The sequence below is a fragment of the Paramisgurnus dabryanus genome, chromosome 16 (genome assembly GCF_030506205.2).
Source record: "Paramisgurnus dabryanus chromosome 16, PD_genome_1.1, whole genome shotgun sequence".
Taxonomy (NCBI): domain Eukaryota; kingdom Metazoa; phylum Chordata; class Actinopteri; order Cypriniformes; family Cobitidae; genus Paramisgurnus; species Paramisgurnus dabryanus.
In genome coordinates this window covers 15,470,356-15,491,403 of record NC_133352.1, presented here as the reverse complement: position 1 = coordinate 15,491,403, position 21,048 = coordinate 15,470,356, and the positions used below count along the sequence as shown (strand labels likewise).

Below are 21,048 nucleotides of genomic sequence, written 5' to 3'. Positions count from 1 at the left end.
GAATGTAAAAGATTATTTTTGAGTCTCTTGGACATAAATGAGGACTAATTATGAGACGTTAGAAGGCGCAAAGAGCTGCTTCACCTGCAGCCTGGTAAGTAAATAAATGCTTTGCTTTAAACAAAAACAAATAAATGTTTTTTTTAAATGCTACCTCACGGATTTATTGTATATGATGACTCTGTACCTGTGTTTATGGTGAGATGAGAAACATTTTTAAGTAATGCTTTAAAAAAAACTCATGATGCTGTCCAAGTGCTGAAACGTGCAGAGAGCTGTTTGTAAATTCTTTATCTCCTGTTTGTTACAAATAAAATATTTTTACAGTACAAACCTTTTCTTACATACTTGTAAATTGTTTTTTGATGATATTGGATAGCCATACATTTAAAGCAATTAAAAGCCTGCTTTTTTACTTCCATGACTAAAAGAAAACGGGTTTTAAAGGTTTTAATAAAAAAATAAAAATTTCAATACAAGTAATAAACAACACAATTATTTAACATTAATCTTAAACTGTGGATCTTCTTCCTCCACTTAGTTTTTCAGTTTACAAAGTCCGTCATCTAAATAGGGATTAAACATAGCGCCAGCGCAACTGGCTTTTAAAGGGGATGAGAGCTGAGACTCTCATTGGTTTATTGCACATTACGCCCAAAATACTCCCATTACTCCCCTTTAAAAAAAGGACAAACTCTTTTTGACCATGAGCTCGGCGCACAAACCATTTTTCCCGTCGTTAAATTAGCAAAAGTGGTTTCGGACACGCCCATTTGGAAGTTGCGCTGTGCACTTTAGACAATGCACTTAGATCGTTAAAATAGAGCCCATAGTGGTTTCTGCTATAGATCACCATTTGTTGTGTTTAATTGTGCTATAAATATAAAGTGACATAAATGAAACCTAAATTGTGGATTGCATTACACCAGTATTACTGCGTGGCTTGCAAAACACTGTTGAATTGTTTCTGAAGAACTTCATTGCTCGGAAGATGATTTAAAATATTTATCATTTTTATTACATTTTTCTTACTGTGTGTTTATTTTATGAAACCGTTTTTCCCCCCATCCATCCGTTCTTTAAACCCATGTAAGGGATTTTAGGCATGAACAATTTCTTATGAAAGAGAAGCAAAATATTAGTCCAAAAGGGAAGTACTTGGTATTGATAATGATCAGTTATATTTATGTGATTCAAATAAATGATTTGGGGTATGATTTGATATCTTACTAGAAATCTTGAGCATAAACTACAAACAATGTCACATGTGATATAAACAAGACTTTATTAACTAGACTAAACACATACTTTCCCAATACACACAGTTTAGCATTGGAAGAAGGCTGAAGCAGGGTAAAAAATAAAGCTAAATAGTTTTTTTGAAATTCAGCAGATCAACAGCCTGAACCTATTTTCAGTTTCGTAATTTTTATGCACCTTGTGAAGGGATTAATGATGCCTGCATGTCTTGCCTATTAAAAGAAAATGTCCTGATGCAGTTTGATGAGGCTTTAGTTGATTTAGGTTGAAAGTTGTATCAATAATAGAGACCGACATTATCATAATTCATCCGGCTTCGGACTCAGCCTGTAAGTTCACTCCTGTTACCAACCAAATCTTTCAAACATGGTAAGGGGCGTCACGTTTCCGGCTGACATCAGAGGTATTCCGGCCAATTACAACGTACATTTTAGTTGGCCAATCAGGGACACAGAGCTTTTCAAATCCGTGTGTTTCATGAAGAGAGTGAAATCTGGAGCTACAAAAATTTATATACAGTATGTGGAAAATAATGGTATTTTTAACAATAAACCACACAAACATGTGATATTATACCAAATACACAAAATAACGTAGTTTTTTAGCAATGAAATAGGTGCCCTTTCATATTTAAAAATATAAACGAAAGACTAAAAATACTAAAATACCCAAAAGTGATGTATCTAGAATAACAGAAAAATTCCCAGAAAATGGTCTTTAAACTGTTTGGATGTCACACAAGAGGTGAGTGACCCAGGTTGTCATCAATCATCCTGTTCTGCAAGTTGATTGGATGTTAAGAGAACAAAATATTACCAAAATGTTCATTGATGTTCAGGAATTAAAAAATGCAACACATAGATATCAACCATGGTCTTGATCTTAAATGAGTAAGTCTGGATCACATACAGATAAAACAGAACAACATTTTATATATAATTGAATATATATGGCTTATAATATGGTATATGCCTACCTTGTTTGTCTTAAAGTACTGTAGGTAAAGGGGGAGTGAGTCTCCTTACATTCCATTGGGTTGTAAACTGCCTTATCTTGAAGATTTGCGATGGGTTGCTATGGTCACCATGGCCTGGTACTGCATCTACATTTACATTTAGGTATTTAGATGTATGTATGTATCCATAGCAACTTACAAACATAAGGGAAAACAAGACGTATGGGGGCAATAATAAAAGAAGTGCTATACAAAGTTTACTTTCAGCTATCAAAGTGCCAATGCTTCTTGCGTGTTTTGTGACTGTATGTTTGTTGACGCATATGACGACTCACTAGAACCAATGATCGAACCAATGCCGCCATTTTTCATCTAAGGTTGCACTTAAATGCCATATTGATTGCTAAATATAAAAAAGTATTGTTTTAATCAAAAAGGCATATTTTCAATATACATGATGGGCTACAAAAAACAGCTATTTAATGCCTATACTATTCAATCAACCCAGCCTGTTAGGTAAAATTAACCCAGAATTTTTTTTATATTAAACCTAACAAATGATTAAAACTTAGCATTTTAGGTTTAAAGAACCTAGTATAAATTACAACCCTACAGGATGGGTTTACCTATCAGGATGTTGTTTAAGGGTCTAGTTAGATACATGCTTGGTGTGTGCATATACAATTTCAGAAAAAAAAGTACAAATGTTGTCACTGGATGGTACCTTTAAAAAGGTACCATATGTGTTCCATATATGTACCTCTACTGTAGGTCTCAGTATGTACCTTTTAGGGACCAGTGTGTACCTATACTAAAGTGTACTTTTTAAAAAAGGCACAGGCCAATTGACAACTTTTGTACCATTTTTTCTGTGAGTGTACCTGTACCCTAGACAAAAATGTGATCCTTTCTGTGAAATCCACTCTAAAGTCTCATAATCTAATGCATCAAAAGCATCAAAGTTGGATTTCAATCATTGATTTTAATTGTCATGACCTTAGTCAGTCGATATTAAAGATATCAAGGATATATTTCAACACAATCTCATGGCAAGTTGTGTTATAGTCACAAAATATTTGATTAATTTATTTGTGTACATGGACACGATTTTCCGCTTTTTTCCTGCCATTGAGCGTGAATGTCTTTTTTGTGTCAGTCAACACAAATTTCTATAAATAGTTTTTCGTGTTCGTGGCATAACTTTTTCGTGTCATTTTATGTATTGTTTTCTCATAGTTTTTTCTATTTTTAAATCATTGTCGCTTGGGGTTAGATTTGGGGTTTGGGTTAGGATGTAATTTTATCTATTGGTTTCTACATGTGTTTCTTCCAATTTTAAAACAATTTTCGCTTGAGTGTATTGAGGTTTGGGTTAGGATGTCTAAATTGTAACAAAAAGTCATAATAACCCCAATAAGCGACAATGGTAAAAACATAAGAAAAAACAAGAGAAAACAAAACATAAAATGACTATTTATGTTTATAACTATTTATTTAAAATGACATAAAAAACGATCTAGCCTATAGAAATTCGTGTTGACTGACAGAAAAAAGACATGGCACAAAAAAAGCGGAAAATCGTGTCCATGAACATGAATAAATTAATCAAATATTTTTGACTATAACACGACTTGTCGTGAGATTGGGATGTATATTTTCACAAAAAATTCTTTACGTATGATGATTTTATGTAGAATATAGTAAATAAGTTGGGTTTTCACAGGTAGGGTCACAAAAGTTCTGATGCACTGCACTGATAAATAGATCCCTAACTAACAGTTTGAAACAGTCTGAAAAAGCAGTCTTATTCAAATAACTTATTAAAGATGCTGAGATGCTGTTAAATATTAAATAAGTGAATAACGTAATTCAAAAATCTGACTCATCTCAGTTTCCTGATTGCTGCTGGATAAAGAGTCTTATACTGCTCTCTGCTGTTCACTCCATCAGTTCTCCCTGTAAAACAATTACTTGGTTCCTGAATGCCAAGACAGCTTTTTTATCATCTGTGACCCTGCCTTTGAAAAGTAATTTATTTGTGATTTACTGTTTACTAGATAAAATCATCCTACATAATGAACATTCTGTGAAAATATAACCTTGATATCTTTAATATTGACTGAGTAAGGTCATGTCAAAGATTGAAATCAACGAGTGAAATCAAACTTTGATGCTCATCTCATTATTTGATTCTGAGACCTTAACCTGGATTTCACAGTCTACTGCTGTTATGTGTATTTGTGTTTAAAATTTCATGAGCTACACAGTTGTGGACAAGCAAACTTTGAAAAATATTCTCTATTTTATGGATATATTGCATAATAACAAAATAATTACACAGATTTTTTGATAAAGCTCATGATTTTCAATTTAAGGATATAGATGGCATAAAGTTTCTTTCTAAATATCTATTCATCCTAATGTTGATTAGCAAATGCACTTTTTCAAAGTATGCCACACCAGTTGTTTGTCAAGCTCCAATTCAATTACCTTGAGAGTTATCTTGCAATATAAAACTCTAAGCTTTGTTCTCCAGGTATAATGACTTAAAAAACTGTTTTGATAGGCTGTATTTTTTGTAGTTTAAAGGATTTGGGGAGATGAAGAGTTCTTGATCCAGAGTAGCTGAGAAGGAGGGTCATTAGTATATAAAAACCTATAAATGTAAATTTATTCATTCAATTATTATTATTGTTATTATTATTTATATTATTGCTGTTATTTTTATTGTTATTATTTATTTACATAAGCTTCCCATTTTTTAACTTTTATTTTGAAATATTTACCGGAAGTAAGAGGAAAAACACTGAACGTGTTTGTCCTCGCGCTGGTCTTGCACGTTTGCTTTTAATCGAGCTAGTCGTAATTTTCTGTTTCGCAGAAGACAGAAACGCGCGAAGAAAACAAAAATGTAAGTAACATCTCACTTCAGTCGAGAGCCAGAGGACATCATGGCCCGTGTGTAGATTTTGAACAACATTTAACCTCTGCAGCGGCAAATATTTATTACATGTCTGCAGGATTGGGCCTGTTCGTGCCTGTTTCATTTTCACTCTAGGTTAACGTCTTCCATACTCTCTTTGCATTTCGTGTTTAGCATAGCCGACCTCTCCAGCCCTAAACCTTTGTGTTTAGAAAATGTTTGTCTATAGTACACCACGATGTATAGACTATACTATTAGTGCACACCAGTTGGCGATCTTTGAAATTGATGAACGTTGAATGCGCATCGTAGTCTGGGATACATTCCTCGACAGACACTTTGTTTAAAGGTGTCTGCATACATTTTGAACTGGTATCTAATACTGATTTTCATCCTTATGTAATTGATGTTATTTTAAAATGCATATAAATGCCAACAAATCCTGTGAAATGTTCTTTGGTCAGCGCAGTCGGTTGTGGGATTGGTTTTTCTTGGAAGAGCGCCTATCTTTCTTGTTTGCCTTTCTATCACGAGCAGTGAAACAAAAAGTTTAGTGCCACTCCTGTGTCAGTTGGTAGTTTTATGTGCACTGCAGGTCGTTAAATGCATTGCTGCTTAAATATAATGAATATGCATCATATTATCGAGCTACAATCGTATGTTCAAAACCTTCCAATAATGCATATGTGATGTCCAAGCAATTTATTTGTGAAGATTCTAAATTAGGATTGACATGGATATATATAAAGGGAAATATATTTGTTAACTTTTTCACACTTTTTTAACTTATTTTAAAGTCTATGTAAAGTCAATTCAGAGAATTAATTCTAAACACACAAATGTTAGTAATATATTGCTAAGAAGACGTTACAAAGACTGTGACCTACCTATGTAGTAATAAATTGTGGTATATTAGAACATTTAACAGTTTATCATTATTTCTGAGTATCCGGATTTTTTAGGCGGGCCTAAAATCATGGCCCTCCTTATACAATAAGAAGAGTGCATCTCACTGTTGAGATTTTGGTTTCTGAGATATTTGGTTTCACTGAAGGAGCTTATGTGAATATTCATTAACTTCTCGAGCATGCACATTTAAAAGAATGTGATGCCCTTTATGGGTAATTTTTAGTAGTGGTCGACGATATGTATTTTTTTTTTATTGCCGATATTGAGAGAGCTGTATGGTTGATGGGCCGATTTAACACAAACATACTTATGCCAAGATGGGCCAAGTCCGTCACCACAACAGAAGGCCTCTCCCCTAATTCGATTGGACAATGGAAGAACGCGGATGACGTCGGGTGCTTTTTGGCTTTTAGCGCTTCTTCAAATACGCGTGCTGCGGCAAAGAACGCAAGGCGTTTGGTGCACATTACACTCACTGTCCATAGAAAATCGTTCAAAAAAGGTGCATGCAACTGCCATAAACGTGTTTGGTTTGATCAGCCCCTTAGTGGGCTTACTGGCTAAGCTGCTTAATCTTTGGCTGTTGCACTGCTACTGTGGTTTACACGTGTGAATGCTGGCTGCTAACAGTCTGCATGTGTTATTGCACGTCGACGCGGACAAAGACACAGAAGTTTGAATAAAAACTGACACGTAGCCTAAGGCATTGAGGCTACGCTGTAGGACCTGTGCAGAACTATGAGCACTTTCAGGGTTTCCCGCAGAAAATTTGTTAGTTAAGGTGGTAGGGTTGGGCGGGGATCCGGGAGCGTGGCAGTTAAAGGGGCAAAATTTTATCTAATAACAGGCACGTAAAACCTAGCTAGCAGGTTGCTCAAACAACAAAATCACCAGCTAACTTAATTTAAATTTGCAAGAACTGTAGACTAATAGAATAACAGGCTTCAATAAACCCAAAGCATAAGTCCACTTACAGTTCTCACGGACACACGTTTTATCAACTGGCTATCTTGCGGTGTAAAGCGTGTCCGCGCTATTCTCCGTGATGTTTTATCAACTGGCTAGTTATCTTTCAGACAGTGACGGTCCAGACCATGTCTTTCTAATTTGGGCCGTGTGGGGCGCGTGCCTAGCCTGGTATAACCAGACTCTCGTACATTCATTTAACATGTGGTCGTGACGTATATCATGCACCGAAACCGTCCGGAAACAAAAAGTCAGAATAATCAGACAAACAAAAGTTAGCAAACCTGGTTCTTGCTCTGGCTTTAACTTCTGTATATTCGGCAGATTTGCAACAACGGACCGAATAGCTTTTCTCACGTCTTTCTCCGCTGCCATTACTGAACTACAACTCAAACTGACGCACGACCTCAACGTCATCGTTCTTAGCCACCCCCATCTGTTCGCTGATTGGTCCTGCAGATTTTTGCAGGAGAAAACGAAACTCTATAGAGCCATCCCAGACGTACTGCTGAAGCGAAATGAAAAATAAGCGGAAGCACGTAGGAGGGCGGAGCCAGGCTAGCGCGTGCCCGCTCGCGGTGTGAATCGCGTCCGCGCCATTCTCCGAGATGCACTTGACAGCCTTTTTTGCAGCCATTTTTTTTTTACGATCTAGTTATGGTGGTAGGGTTTCCCAGCTTAGTCTCAGCACATCTAATAAATGGTGGAAGTTTATGAAGTTTACGAGTATCTCAGAAACCAAAAATCTTGTAACACCGGCGTGGTTTAAGTGGCTACAGCGGACATACCCCCAGCATTTGAGAGCAAAGGATCCTGCTTATTTTCTTATTTTCGTTTCGTTTTTTAAAAGGTTGAATATAACTTTACATGGATTTTAATAAGTCCTGGTGTGAAATGTGAATTTGTGAAATGTGAATTTTTGAATTTTTGCAGAAATACTGCATAGTTATTGATCCTAATCGTCAATGTGAATTTTTAACAAATTTGACACTTCATGATCCTAATCTGCAATTTACATTTTTAACAATTTAACACTTCTTCACTACTGTGCCTACACAGTAACTTGGGTTTTGTGACGATCCAAAGCAGGACTTACAACAAAGCATCATTTTCAAGTATTTTTCAGACTATACCATCTGCCTTTAAAGTCTTATTCAGAATAACCACCACCATTATCAATTGTGGTTACTTAAGTGAGTAAAATTTCACTTCTTTGAATAAAGGTGCACTTTTTCGCCAGGTTTGTTCTGTTTAGAAAATATTCACTCTTTGCCGTCAGTTGTTTTACTTGTAATCCACCTTGATCTTAACATCAAGTTAATTTGGTCCATAAAGGATTAGTTGTGTCTATTCATCATTAAATATGTTTTCATTCTTGGCCATCACATTTGTAGTCAAATTGTACAGCTTGATATTTTTAGAAGCATTAGTACCAATGTCTTTGGTTTCTTCCTCTCCAAGAAATTGCATTACTTTCCATGTCTTTCCCACATTAAAGGATTTAAATTTGATTCAAATTTCTTTCCTATTGTACTTTCCATTTAAATGGTGCTTATTAATTCTTGTGGAACTTGTAAATCTTCATTTAATGGTGTAATTGGTCACTATACCAAACTTTCCATTTATAACTAATTTGACCTTTATTACTTGAATTGTATCAGTTATGGAGCTTATGTCTTGCTTTCCTGTGCCACTGCTAACCATTTCCTTGAGCATGCTAGAAATCATTGCTCCGTTGTGTTTCTGCAGACCCGTTTCATTCAGGAGGAGCGCACTTTTCTCTGCACTCAAGTGTCTTTGAGATCCAGACTTGTATCGACGGATCGTCCTTCCCTGGACTTGATTTGCTTTGTTCTTCTTATTCCCCGCTCATCTGAAGTTTTATCATTTTTAAGGCATGTCCCAAAAACTGAACAGCGATGGTACACAGAAAGGCTTCGCCGTTGGCCGTGGGCTTTTGGCTGCTGCTGAGACTTTGAACTTTAGTATGGGTGAGAAACACTCAGATCCTTACGGGTCTTCCCAGTCCCGCAGCGGCATGTCCAGTTTGCTCGGAGGGGAGGGAAAAGACCATGACTCCCAACTGCCCCGCCGAGCAGGCAGCCACATTAGCAATACCATGAAACTCTTTGCCAGCCTAGGTCTCTCACCAACTGATTTAGATGCGCTGGCACAGGTCCCAGAGGAGAACATCAGTGTGGAGACCTTACCCCGTCTTATCATGGAGCTTAAGAACCGCAAAATGGAAGCCGGTCGCCGCATGGGTGGAGAGACTTCATACAGAAACGACCGAGAAGATTGGGGTGATACCCAGGGCGGAAGAATGGACCGCTCCGGCGGGCAATCTCAAAACCGATCGCAGGGCGACTTCGGTTACAGTTCCACACAAGACACGTCTGGTCGAGGATACGACATGTTAGATTATGGCAGCGGTGGCAGTAGAGACCGGCAATATTCTGATCTTTCCCGTGATTCCTACCGCGGCATTGGCATGTCTGCATCATCATCATCCGACGACATGTTCATGCAAAGAAGAGTGGGCACCCCGTCTAACGGCAAAGTACAGGATTTCTTGGGAGTCATGCCTCTCATGTTTCCTCATGTGTGTGCTCTTTGTGATTTTGATGTACACACTTCCATGGTGAGTAATTTAAGCCGCTGTCCTTTTGCACACACACTCACACAACTCCTTTACCTGGCCAGGTACTACACATGATGGAGAAGACCACTTTGAAAAATCATATGTTGAATTTGAATTGCCACATCTTACTGTTGCTTACACATTGGGTGACTACTAATACTTACACACACTGTTGTTAGCTGTTATTGCTTGGTCATTATATTTGGCTTTAAATAAGGGTTATGTAAATAACACACATTCCAGATTCTTTTCTGAACATATTGACCTTCCTTCTACTTCAGTTATAACACTTCTCATTGTTTTAATGTTGGATACGGGCCATATTGTCTCAGTATTCTGGATATTTATTTTATCCTTTCCTGTGTTTGTAAAGGAATGGACTCAACACACAACCGGGATTCGTCATTCTGAAAACCGGAGACTCCTCCTGCAAATGTAAGTAAAGGTTATCAAGCTTCAAACGAGACTTGAAAACACCTTATATGTTCACATAAATATGACAAACCATTTGATAGTTTTGTATGACCATCAAAAGACAATTGAAGGTATTTTTATTTAGATTATCGCCATACATGTTAAAACCCGCTACGATAGGTTTGCTATATTACACAGCTGTTTGTTGTCACGTATCACTTGAGAAATGTGTTAAATAAACAGATTTGTTTGTGAATTATGACATGTTCACTTCTATTCATTATAAATGATGAAAATAGAAGCTTTACAAGTAATTTCACAATGGTTTAATTAAGTTATTAATCATAAACAAAATGCTTTAAAGGGTGTTTACCACCGTTTATTAGAAAATAGTTATTGTAAAGCAAATATTTAAGAAAACAATGACACTTTATGTAATCTAGCACATAATTGAAGCACAAACCTATTCGAGACACTATAATACTAGTACTTTCTTTATGTAATGTAGGGGTGTGCAATATTGGAGCAAAAATTATTGTCGATAATATCTGATTTTGATGTTAACGATTGGGGCTGGGTATCGATTCAGATGTTCCATATCGATTCGATTTAGATTCACAAGCTATCGATTCAATTTAGATTCTAGATTCAATTTTCGATTCCGATTGTCAGGTTGGTTTTTATGCTCGATTCTCGATTCAACTCAGTGAATATTGATTTAATACAAATACTATATTAATAAAAAAGAACAGTGAACAGCAGTTTACAAGTGGGTAATTAATAAAAAGAAATTAAAAGCCACAACACTATTGTCGTCGTCTTGCTTGTGAAATCTAAAATGCTTCCATACCTCTGACTTTTTATGTGAAGGTGGCATCAACGTCGACAAAGCACCTGAAACCGCCATTTTAAGCACTGAATGAATGAATGACAGGCTCGCCTCTCGCTCCTTGGTAACATCACGCAAGGCAAAAAAGAGGTTGACATCTAGTGAAGAAGACTAGTAATAAGATTAACTTTAATCTTACGTTCAATGTTTGCGGAAATATATCTGAACGAAAAAAAAAATCGATTCTGCTCTTTGAGAATTGATTTTGAACAAAATATGTTTAAAAAAGTGATTACTCGAAATATCATTTTTTTTGCCCAGCCCTATTAACGATGAAAGATGATATTTTGTATCCTTTAAAAATGTGTTTGTGAAAGTATTGTTCTATCGCACTCTTACAATATGATTCATGTTTTTAAAGGATTAGTCAATTTTCTTAAAAAAATCCAATTTACTCACCACCATGTCATCCAAAATGTTTATGTCTTTCTTTGTTCAGTCGAGAAGAAATTATGTTTTTTGAGGAAAACATTCCAGGATTTTCCTCATTTTAATGGACCCCAACACCTAACAGTTTTAATGCAGGTTAAAATTGCAGTTTCACAGGACTCTAAACGATCTCAAATGAGGCATAAGGATCTTATCTAGCCAAACGATTGTCATTTTTTACAATAAAAATAAAAATATGCACTTTTAAACCACAACTTCTCATCTTCCTCCGGTCCTGTGATGCGCCAGCGCAACCTCACGCAATACATCATCACGTCAAGAGGTCACGGATGATATATGCGAAACTACACCCAGTGTTTACAAGTGTGGAGAAAGAGGACCGTTCCAATGTTGTTGTATGTGGAATGATACTAATTAATATCTTTGTGTCAGTTTATTGTTTAAAATGACCCGCAAATGTGCGTTTTATATATGTAACACGTGAACTTTCCTCGGCATTACGCATTTACGTGAGGTCGTGCTGGCGCATCACGGGACCGGAGATTAATGAGAAGTTGTGGTTTAAAAGTGCATTTTTTTTTTTTTTTCTTGTCAAAAATGACAATCATTTCACTAGATAAGACCCTTATGCCTCTGTGGGATCATTTAGAGTCCTTTAAAACTCTGTTGAAACTGCAATTTTAAACTGCATTAAATCTGTTACGTGTTGGGGTCCATTAAAGTCCATTAAAATCAGAAAAGTCCTGGAATGTTTTCCTCAAAAAAACATAATTTCTTCTCGACTGAACAAAGAAAGACATCAACATTTTGGATGACATGGTGGTGAGTAAATTATCTAGATTTGTTTTTTAGAAAATTGACTAATCCTTAAATGTTAATATTAGAAAGATAAAAGTTTAAAATTCTCGTTTCCTGTTATTTTGTAGGTATCCGGACTGGGATCCCCACATGCCCTCCAGTCGCATGTATGTCATAAGTACTAAATACTGCTTCATTAAGGGGCGGTTCACGTTTCGCATCTTTAGCGTGTGCAATTTCATTATTTTGAATGTAGCCGTACAGCAAGCGCCCTCAAATAGATAGAGAGGCGCTTTTTTTAAATTCAACTTTTTAGAATGCCACGTTGGAAAGGAGATTTTAGACGCGAAATGTGATACGCCCCTAAGTGTGAGATATAGAAAAGTAGCTTGTCTGTACAATTTTTGTGAAGAGTAGAACGTTAATGATGAATTTCTCTTAGGTCGACTTCCCTATCACTCAACACAAAAAATCGCTCGGATGGATTGCTGGGAGCTGCACCGGTTGGTGTCGGTCTACAGAGAACTGGGATGAGCTCCAACTGGGGTAATAAATCTGTATGAGGATATAGTCAGAGAAAAGCACCAGCTATGTTTTGACACACATGTTTTTATAAATCTGTAGAGCAGATGTGGTTTTGTTTTGTTTTTTGTAGGTGTTAATTGTAGCTTACAGTTCTTTAGTTCATGTTTTAGAAATATTAAAGCATTGGCTAATCTAAATCAATGTCTTTAGGGTCGGATTCCAGTATGGGAATGACAAATAAAGTGACATCATATACAACAGCACCTAAGGTAATAATCTACTAAAATTGATCTGCTGATTAATCTTCAAAGCCATTAAATTGGTCACCTTGTGCACTTTGTATGTTTTAAAATATTTGGTTATCTTACACGTTGTTTGATAAACAATACATTGCACTTACAAATACTTTATTTTAGATAAGAAGTAGGGTGGTTGTGGCAAAATATGACAGAAAACCAATGTCATCAAACACCCTGTTTGCTTTGGCAAAACCGTTTGGCACCATCCGAGAACATCTTGTACTAAAGAATAAGGTAATGTAAACACAATTGTTAAAGTTTGTATTTAGGGTTTGAATATGATTTCATGTAAATATGTTCCATCATCAACTTTTGCATTTGTCTCTTTTTTTTTTTTTAAAGGCTTTCTTGGAGCTCCAGACGCATGAAGAAGCTTTGGCCATGGCTAATTATTACCATCGTAAACCTGCTATATTGCATGGCAAAGAGATACAAATTTATTTGTCAAAGGAATTGCTGGTAATTGAGGTAAGATGACATGAAAGTTAGATTGTATAAAGACAAGTAGGGACTGCAATCCTCTATTACCCCTTTATGGACAAACCTTTACTGTTTTTATCAATGCAGAAAACAGGAAGACCAGACAGAGAAACTAGACCAGTGAAGGGAGGGGATAGCAAAGTGGTGTTTTTCTCCAATTTACCACGAGGGGCTGACCAGAAAATGGAGCTTCTGACTATCGCTCGTAGATTTGGTATTGTCGAAAAGCATCTTTTCCTAAATGATGAGGTAAGGTGTAAATACAGCTCTATCCAGAACATCTCTATAATTTAAAACATTTCCTGATCAATGAATATTTTTTTAACAGGCATTTGTTCAAATGAGCAATACAGAAGATGCTGAAATGTTGGTAAAGTACTACACCCTCCATCCTTTGACTATCAGTAAAAGATCTGTCAGGCTGAACATCTGCACAAAATACAAGTCTCTAACGTAAGTCTTCAACCCTTCCAGATATAACATTAATGTGTATAAAAAGAAAATAAACCCACTGTGATGTATTTATGTTCCAGGGTCCCACCAGGCAAGGGTCAAGGAAAAGTGGAAACCACACGAAGGAGTAGCGACAGCAGGAACAGCGACAGCACCAGCAGAACTGGTGACAAATCTTCGTCGAAAAGTCAAAGATCCTCTAGCTCCAAAGCCAGAGAGAGTTCGGATAAGAAGGAAGAGGTATCTAAGCAGGAGGATGAAAATGAAGCCAAGAAAGATGAATCTGGAGACGAAGAAGCTGATGTTATGGAAGCACGTGATGGAGATGAAGAGGATTTGGTTGAAGAGCCCTCTGCCGAGGAGGACCTCCAATCCTGTGAGCCAGAGGAAGGCAGTACACAACCACCAGATCCTGAGACCAATATAGAGCATGAAGACACCGAGGAACAACAAGCCAATGATGGCACAGATGATGCAGATGCTGTGGATGACCGAGAAGACACTGAGGAAAAGCAGGAAGAGGCACAGCTGGAGGAGCCTGCGGTATCTGAGACTGAGCAAGGGGAGAACACGGATGAGCTTCCTAAACAACAACAACCAGAGGAAGAAAATGGCGAACAACGAGAGGATGAAGTTCCTGAAGAGGATGATACACAGCAGGTAAGAACTTATTGGGGATGTTATACCTGGGATTATTAAGATACATTTTGGTCGATCGGATCACAAGTGGAAGAGAGAGACACATTCTTGTTTACACCTGGCATTTTGATCAGTCTCTTGTCCACTTCGGAACGCTTTTGTCCTGATTACTTTAAGGGGGTGGTCTGTGGGCAAGTTATCCTCACTACGTCAGACTTTGCGCTTCCGCTCTGTCAGTTCGCTTCTGTACTCCGTCTGAGATAGCAAACTTTCTCCCAGTTTTCCTCCGGCTCCGCAACACAGGACGGGCTGAGAGCCGTGATGTAGACGCTAAGCGCTGAATTTAACCCGTTAACTGGTGTTGTCTCGTAAGCGGGACACCTAATTTCTTCAATATTTTTATGTAAATGGTAATCTATCCAGCAAACTATATATTGTTAGAAAGGTATAAAAATGTAGTTTTCATATTTCAAAACTAGGGCTGGGTATCGATTCAGATGTTCCAGATCGATTCGATTCGATTCTCGGGACGGTTTTTATACTTTATTCTCGAATCAACTCGATGAATATAGATTTAATAAAAACACTATATCAAGTCATGTTCGATGTAAAACCTTGTGCTTGGTACATTACAGTAGATAGATAGGTGGAGAGTTTGCGTCTTATGTGTTTAAACAGCCACAATCGATCACATGCACGCCTTCACCACAAAAGCAATCTGGTCGAATTTGTTTTCGACTGCTTCAGAATGGGGTCGAAAGTGGATGAGCTCAAAATGTTTAACACCCGGTTTACACCTGTATTTAGCGTCGTCCACTTGTGATCTGATCGACCAAAATGTAATACCAGGTTACAAGCCTCAATTATATTGCTGCTGCTAGGCATCAATGAAACCTACTGATCAGAATCTTTCTCTCTCTTATTGGCACGTAAAGCTATTATGGCCTCAGAAAATAAGGAGTACACTGTAGCCTTATGGACTATTTAGCTTTTTTGTCAATTTCAGAGCTTGACAGCCTATGTCGTTGTGAGGTGAAAAAAGCATGGGTGTAATTTAAAACGTTTTCCCAAAGAAAATCTCTTTTTGTTATAAAATGCATGTTCACTGATTGATAAAACTCAGATTTGTTGACTGTATTTGTCTGCTTTTAGGAGGCTCAAGGTGAAACTGACTTTCCTGAGAACCTGGATGAGTTTGTTACTCTTGATGAGTTGGCTGAGGAGGAGGATGCAGAGAGACACGACTCAAAGTCAAGAGCTAAAAACCCTTCAGGTACTTCAACAGCTTTACTGACCAAAACAATGAGCCCTTTAAAAGACTTGCTTTGTTTTAGTTGTTTTGGCACTAAAATTTATGCTTACCCAGAAAAGAAAATTCTATCATTTATTTACCCTCGAGTTGTTACAAATCTGTATTAATTTTTGAACAAGCAGGAAGCAGAAGCACCATTGACTTGCATAGTAGGTTACAAACATTGCTCAAAATATCTTTGTGTTCAGCAAAACCAAGAAAATGATACAGGTTTCAAACTTGTGGGTGAATAAATGATGACAAAGTTTCATTATTGGGTAAACCAATTTCTTAAAGGGATAGTTCACCAAAAAGTATAAGTCTGGCATCATTTACTGACCCTTGCGTGGCTCTAAACCTGCTCTAAAGTTCTTTTTTTGTATACACAAATACAGATATTCTGAAAATGTTACTAACCAAACAGATCTGGGGCACCATTTACTTTAATGGAAGTCATTGGTGCCCCAGATCTGCTTGGTTACAAACATTTTCTATTTATCTTTTTTTGTATTCAGGAGAACAAAGAAATGTATAAATGTTTGCAACAGCTTGATGGATTTTCATTTTTGGTGAACTATCCCTTTAAGAACCATAAACAAAATTACAATCATTATTTTAACATTTGTGACTCCATTACGCAATTAGGAGCCTCAAAGTACTCAAGAATTTGGCTTCCTAAGCTTTGATTTCAATATTTGACGTGGTCTTACTCAGTCATTATTAAAGATATCAAGGTTATATTTTCACATAATGTTGTTTACGTGACGCAGAATGATTTTATGTAGAAAATAGTAAATCATTTAAGAAATTACTAGTTTAATTTTGACAAACTGGGTCACATGTATCAACAAAAACCACAATATCATATTCTGTGCTTTTGCGCCAAAAATGTTTTATAAAAGCTGCATGGTTTGAGTCGTTCCATTTAACCGTATTCCTCTTATATTTTGTAGGAAGCTCAAAAGATAAGGGGGTGAGTTTCTTAGTTGTTATAAAACCCTTTTTCTTTAGCAGTTTTAAATGTAAAATTTTTTTTTACATTTTTGCAAGTAACCAATTTTAATGGTCATTTTCTGATTGTAGGGACTGAGAGTTGTGAATGTTGTTGGCTTTAAGCGTGGCTATGGTTATCTGGAAGAAATTCTTTCTCTAGCAAAGCCGTTTGGGAAAGTTGTGCGACATCTGGTCTTGGATGTAAGGCCTGAGGTAAGAGATCTTGGATGTTCTGTTTGATGCTCACAACAGCTTTACTGTAGCTATAAATACAGACTTTAATGCTTGGTATCAGCAGTCTGACATTGTATTAAAGGGATAGTTCGGCCAAAAACGATATTAAACCCATGATTTACTCACCCCCAAGCTGTCCGAGTTGCATATGTCCATCGTTTTTCAGACAAACACATTTTCGGATATTTTAGAAAATATTTTAGATCTTTCTGTTCATTAAATGTAATGTCACGGGGTCCAGCAATAGTCCACGACCTTCAAGTCCAAAAAAGTGCGTCCATCCTTCACAAATTAAATCCAAACGGCTCCAGGATGATAAACAAAGGTCTTCTGTGGGTAATCCGTGCGGTGTTGTTGTAGAAATATCCATATTTAAAATGTTATTAACGTTATAAACTACCTTCCGGTAGCGCCGCCATCTTGGAGTGATCCGCATTCAGGATGAGAGCTTACGCAGCGTACAGAGTTTCTCTGCTGCTGCTCTGTGCCCCCGCCCTCCGAATTTGTCATACGTCACTAAGAAAAGTGCGTACACTACGCTAATACTCTCTCCTGAGTCTAAGATGGCGGCGCTACCGGAAGGTAGTTTATAACGTTAATAACATTTTAAATATGGATATTTCTACAATAACACCGCACGGATTACCCACAGAAGACCTTTGTTTATCATCCTGGAGCTGTTTGGATTTAATTTGTGAAGGATGGACGCACTTTTTTGGACTTGAAGGTCGTGGACTATTGCTGGACCCCGTGACATTACATTTAATGAACAGAAAGATCTAAAATATTTTCTAAAATATCCGAAAATGTGTTTGTCTGAAAAACGATGGACATATGCAACTCGGACAGCTTGGGGGTGAGTAAATCATGGGTTTAATATCGTTTTTGGCCGAACTATCCCTTTAAGGGATCATTACAAAATAGAATTCAGTCATTGTTTACTCAACATTACGTCGATCTAAACTAGTATGATGCTATTTTTGCTATAGATAAAGAAATGCTGAAGACATTAATTGTCTGTGTGAGATATAATCTTACAGTCTTGTGATTTGTTCTCTGTTAAAGGCTTTTCTTGAGCTCTCCAATGAACAAGAGGCAAAAGCAATGTCTAATTTTTACAGTGGTAATGTCATACCCTCTGTGTGTGGGAAACCGGTTAAGGTTTACCATTCACACACCTATCCAACCATCCAGGTATGCTTCGTAACTCGACTCTAAACCCTGTGCTCATTTATCTAAAAGGTACGAGACATCTAACACATGTTTGTGTCATGTTTGCAGAGCGGCAGAGTCGTCTACATCGGTAATGTTCCACCCTTCAAATCATCCGATGCATCCCTTTTAAAAATCGCTGAGCCGTTTGGACAAGTGAAAAGATACTTTCTCAATCGGCTACGCAATGAGGTAATAGATATACATATATACATAGCTTGAATGCACTGTAAGTCGCTTGGGATAGAAATTTGGATGCATGAAGCCGAATTAATGTTTATAATGTTTCCTTAGTGCTTCGTTGAGATGGAAAAAGGGGAAGATGCTGAGAAAATGGTAGAAACCTACAAGGAAAGTCCTGCTAAATTTGAAGGCAAACGACTTGTCGTCTATATCAGCAGGAAATATAAGCAACTCAAACATGGGTCAGTTTCACAATCAGATTGTTTCTCTTGCTTGCTTGTCCTTGTTAGTCAGGTTTGCTATTATAACATAAATCTTCACTCCTACAGACACAGACCCCCAAGCCCAGAATCAGAGGATAAACGGCCATCCAAAAGGGAACGCTCTGAAGAGACGGAGACCCAAAGCAACAGCTCTGGCAAAAGTAACACCAAGAAAGAGGAAGAACCTTCTCCTAAAAAGATTAAAGTGGAGAAGCCTGCCACTGATAAACACGAGGAGGTGGACAACAAGGAAGAGAAGGAAAGTCCAAATGTTTTACCGGAAACTGTTCCCGAGGTTATTGAGGAGGAGGAGGAAGAGCAAAGCGAAGAGCAAAGCAAAGAGACACCAGAGGTCCAGAAAATGGAGACTGAACCTGTAAGTGGATTTGTGTGTTCTTTTCATTTTTTAAATGGGCATTTTTTTCTCAATTAATTGCTTGAAATTATAAAAACAAAACATTAGGTTTATTCAGTGCTTTTACTTCAACAGGAGGCTAATGATAAAGAGGCTGTTATTACGCCAACTGTTGCTGTGTCTGAGAAAAGTTTGGAAACTGAGGAAAAATCTGCACCACCTGAAAAAAAGCCTGAAACTAGCCTTGCTACTCTTGGCCCACATGACCCTAACGTCCCAGTGGGTAAGTTGGTCTAGATTTTGCATTTTTCATTGAATCCAGCTGAAAGAAAGGAAAAACTTTTTAACACATTGACTAGTCTTCTGTGTAACCAAAAATATAAGTTTCCAAACAATTTGCTGTCTTTATAATATCACAATTACTCTATTTATACATAATATGGATATATATTTTAGGAAAGGCCCCCGTTGCTCAAGATTCATCATATTTAAGGGTCGCTGACATCATTAGTTTTGAAAACCCCTGGCCTAGTGCATGACTAATAAATCCTTTTTTACTTGAAATTGTTTCAGGTGTGGAGTTTGTAAAGATGGGATACTACTGTAGAGTCTGCTTCCTGTTTTACTCTAATGAGGACACCGCTAAGAAGGTTCACTGCTGTAGTCAATCACACTACGATAAACTTAAGGTGATTTTTAACCCCCCCCCCCCCCACACACACACACACTTTAACATGTAATATTAATAGAGAGCACTTACATGCAAGGTTTCAAAAGCCCTGTAATGGCATTATTGCATGTGACCTTATTATTGTTTTTTTTTCTTACTAGAAACATCTGGAAAAGGAGAAGGCGAAAGCACAGAGTAATGGAGGAAAAAAGTGAACCAGCTGCAATAGATGTCATATAGCCTTTATGCTGTTTTTTAAGTTTTCTCATGATAAAATGGTTTGTTGAAATGTTTGTTTTTCCTATAAAATAGTTAAAGTGATATCTTGCTTTTTATGTAGTAATGGAAATTGTCATTGAGCAGATAAAGGGTTTTGTTTTTGCAATGTAGCAGTGTAAGAGATTTTACCCCTACAGCGCTTCTACTATTTTTCAGATTTTCCTTTAATTAAACAAACCATTCCAGTGTATTACTGCCTGTTTTAATCATTGTATCCTGTGATTTTTCTTTATTGATTCTCTTTGAACAGAATAATAAACTCAAATCTCACCAAGTACTTTAAGAGCTGCAGGAAATAAATTGCCAGTAATTAAAAAAATCTACTTTTCACATTGAATTTTTTTAGCATTCTTGACAATAATATTTTTTTAATGGTTTATATATCAAAACTTTATTCGCACCATCACCACTGTGTCAGAAACAAAACTACACTAGTCAACATTTTAAGAGGATCAAAACCTTTTATAAAAAAGCCTTAAAAGATGAATTTTTTATCCACTTTAAATATTGACTAGTATATATTCCCAATACTAGACTTATTATAAATATTTTGCCTCGAAACAAGATGATCGCAAAAAATGTGAAGACTACTATATTTATTGTAAATACTTTTAAGTGATAGTTTCTCAGACAGGGTTTAGATTATTCCAGGACTAAGCCTTAGTTATATTAGGACATTTTAGTAGTTTTTACAAACATACATTACGGGCGGTTTTCCGGACAAGGTTTAGATTAATCCAGGACTAGGCCTTAGTTATATTAGGACATTTAAGTATTTTTTTACAAACAAACCTCACAAAAAACAGTACTGGTGTTCATCTTGAGACAAAACAATTGCACTTATATATGTTTAAATGGGTCTGTGCAAGTCTTTAAGGCTGCTAAAAACATGCATCCTAATCTGGGATTAGGATTAGCTCTGTCCGTGAAACCGCCCCTACATATTTTAATAAAAGTAGAAATTAATATGGGACTTCTTTCATTTTTAAGATTTTTAACCAGTTTATTTATTTTGTAGTAACAACGT

The 21,048-nt window shown here is 36.8% G+C and overlaps 1 protein-coding gene across 2 annotated transcripts; it reads left to right on the top strand.

The window, feature by feature from the left end:
• The first annotated feature begins 5,000 nt into the window (after positions 1 to 5,000).
• matr3l1.2 (matrin 3-like 1.2) lies at positions 5,001 to 20,340 on the top strand. 2 transcript variants are annotated; one of them, XM_065266450.2, is made up of 21 exons: positions 5,001 to 5,126; positions 8,763 to 9,654; positions 10,028 to 10,089; positions 12,274 to 12,312; positions 12,588 to 12,691; positions 12,881 to 12,939; positions 13,087 to 13,203; positions 13,312 to 13,437; positions 13,537 to 13,698; positions 13,778 to 13,902; positions 13,983 to 14,562; positions 15,694 to 15,814; positions 16,786 to 16,805; positions 16,916 to 17,038; positions 18,125 to 18,253; positions 18,341 to 18,463; positions 18,566 to 18,696; positions 18,784 to 19,093; positions 19,208 to 19,355; positions 19,646 to 19,761; positions 19,904 to 20,340. In XM_065266450.2, the coding sequence occupies exons 2-21, from the start codon at positions 8,911 to 8,913 to the stop codon at positions 19,955 to 19,957; spliced, it is 3,393 nt and encodes a 1,130-aa protein (XP_065122522.1). In that variant the 5' UTR covers positions 5,001 to 5,126; positions 8,763 to 8,910; the 3' UTR covers positions 19,958 to 20,340. The 2 variants fall into 2 exon arrangements, with proteins under 2 accessions (XP_065122522.1, XP_073668169.1); XM_073812068.1 differs by lacking the exon at positions 5,001 to 5,126 and having other exon boundaries at positions 7,938 to 9,654.
• Positions 20,341 to 21,048: the final 708 nt, after the last annotated feature.

What these genes read in the sequence shown, in the direction of transcription:
- matr3l1.2 (XM_065266450.2), top strand. Translation starts at nt 8,911, where the DNA reads ATGTCCCAAAAACTGAACAGCGATGGTACACAGAAAGGCTTCGCCGTT. An exon ending in ATCTTTTCCTAAATGATGAG is followed by an intron (nt 13,699 to 13,777) that starts GTAAGGTGTAAA and finishes TTTTTTTAACAG; the next exon opens with GCATTTGTTCAAATGAGCAA. An exon ending in AAGAGGATGATACACAGCAG is followed by an intron (nt 14,563 to 15,693) that starts GTAAGAACTTAT and finishes GTCTGCTTTTAG; the next exon opens with GAGGCTCAAGGTGAAACTGA.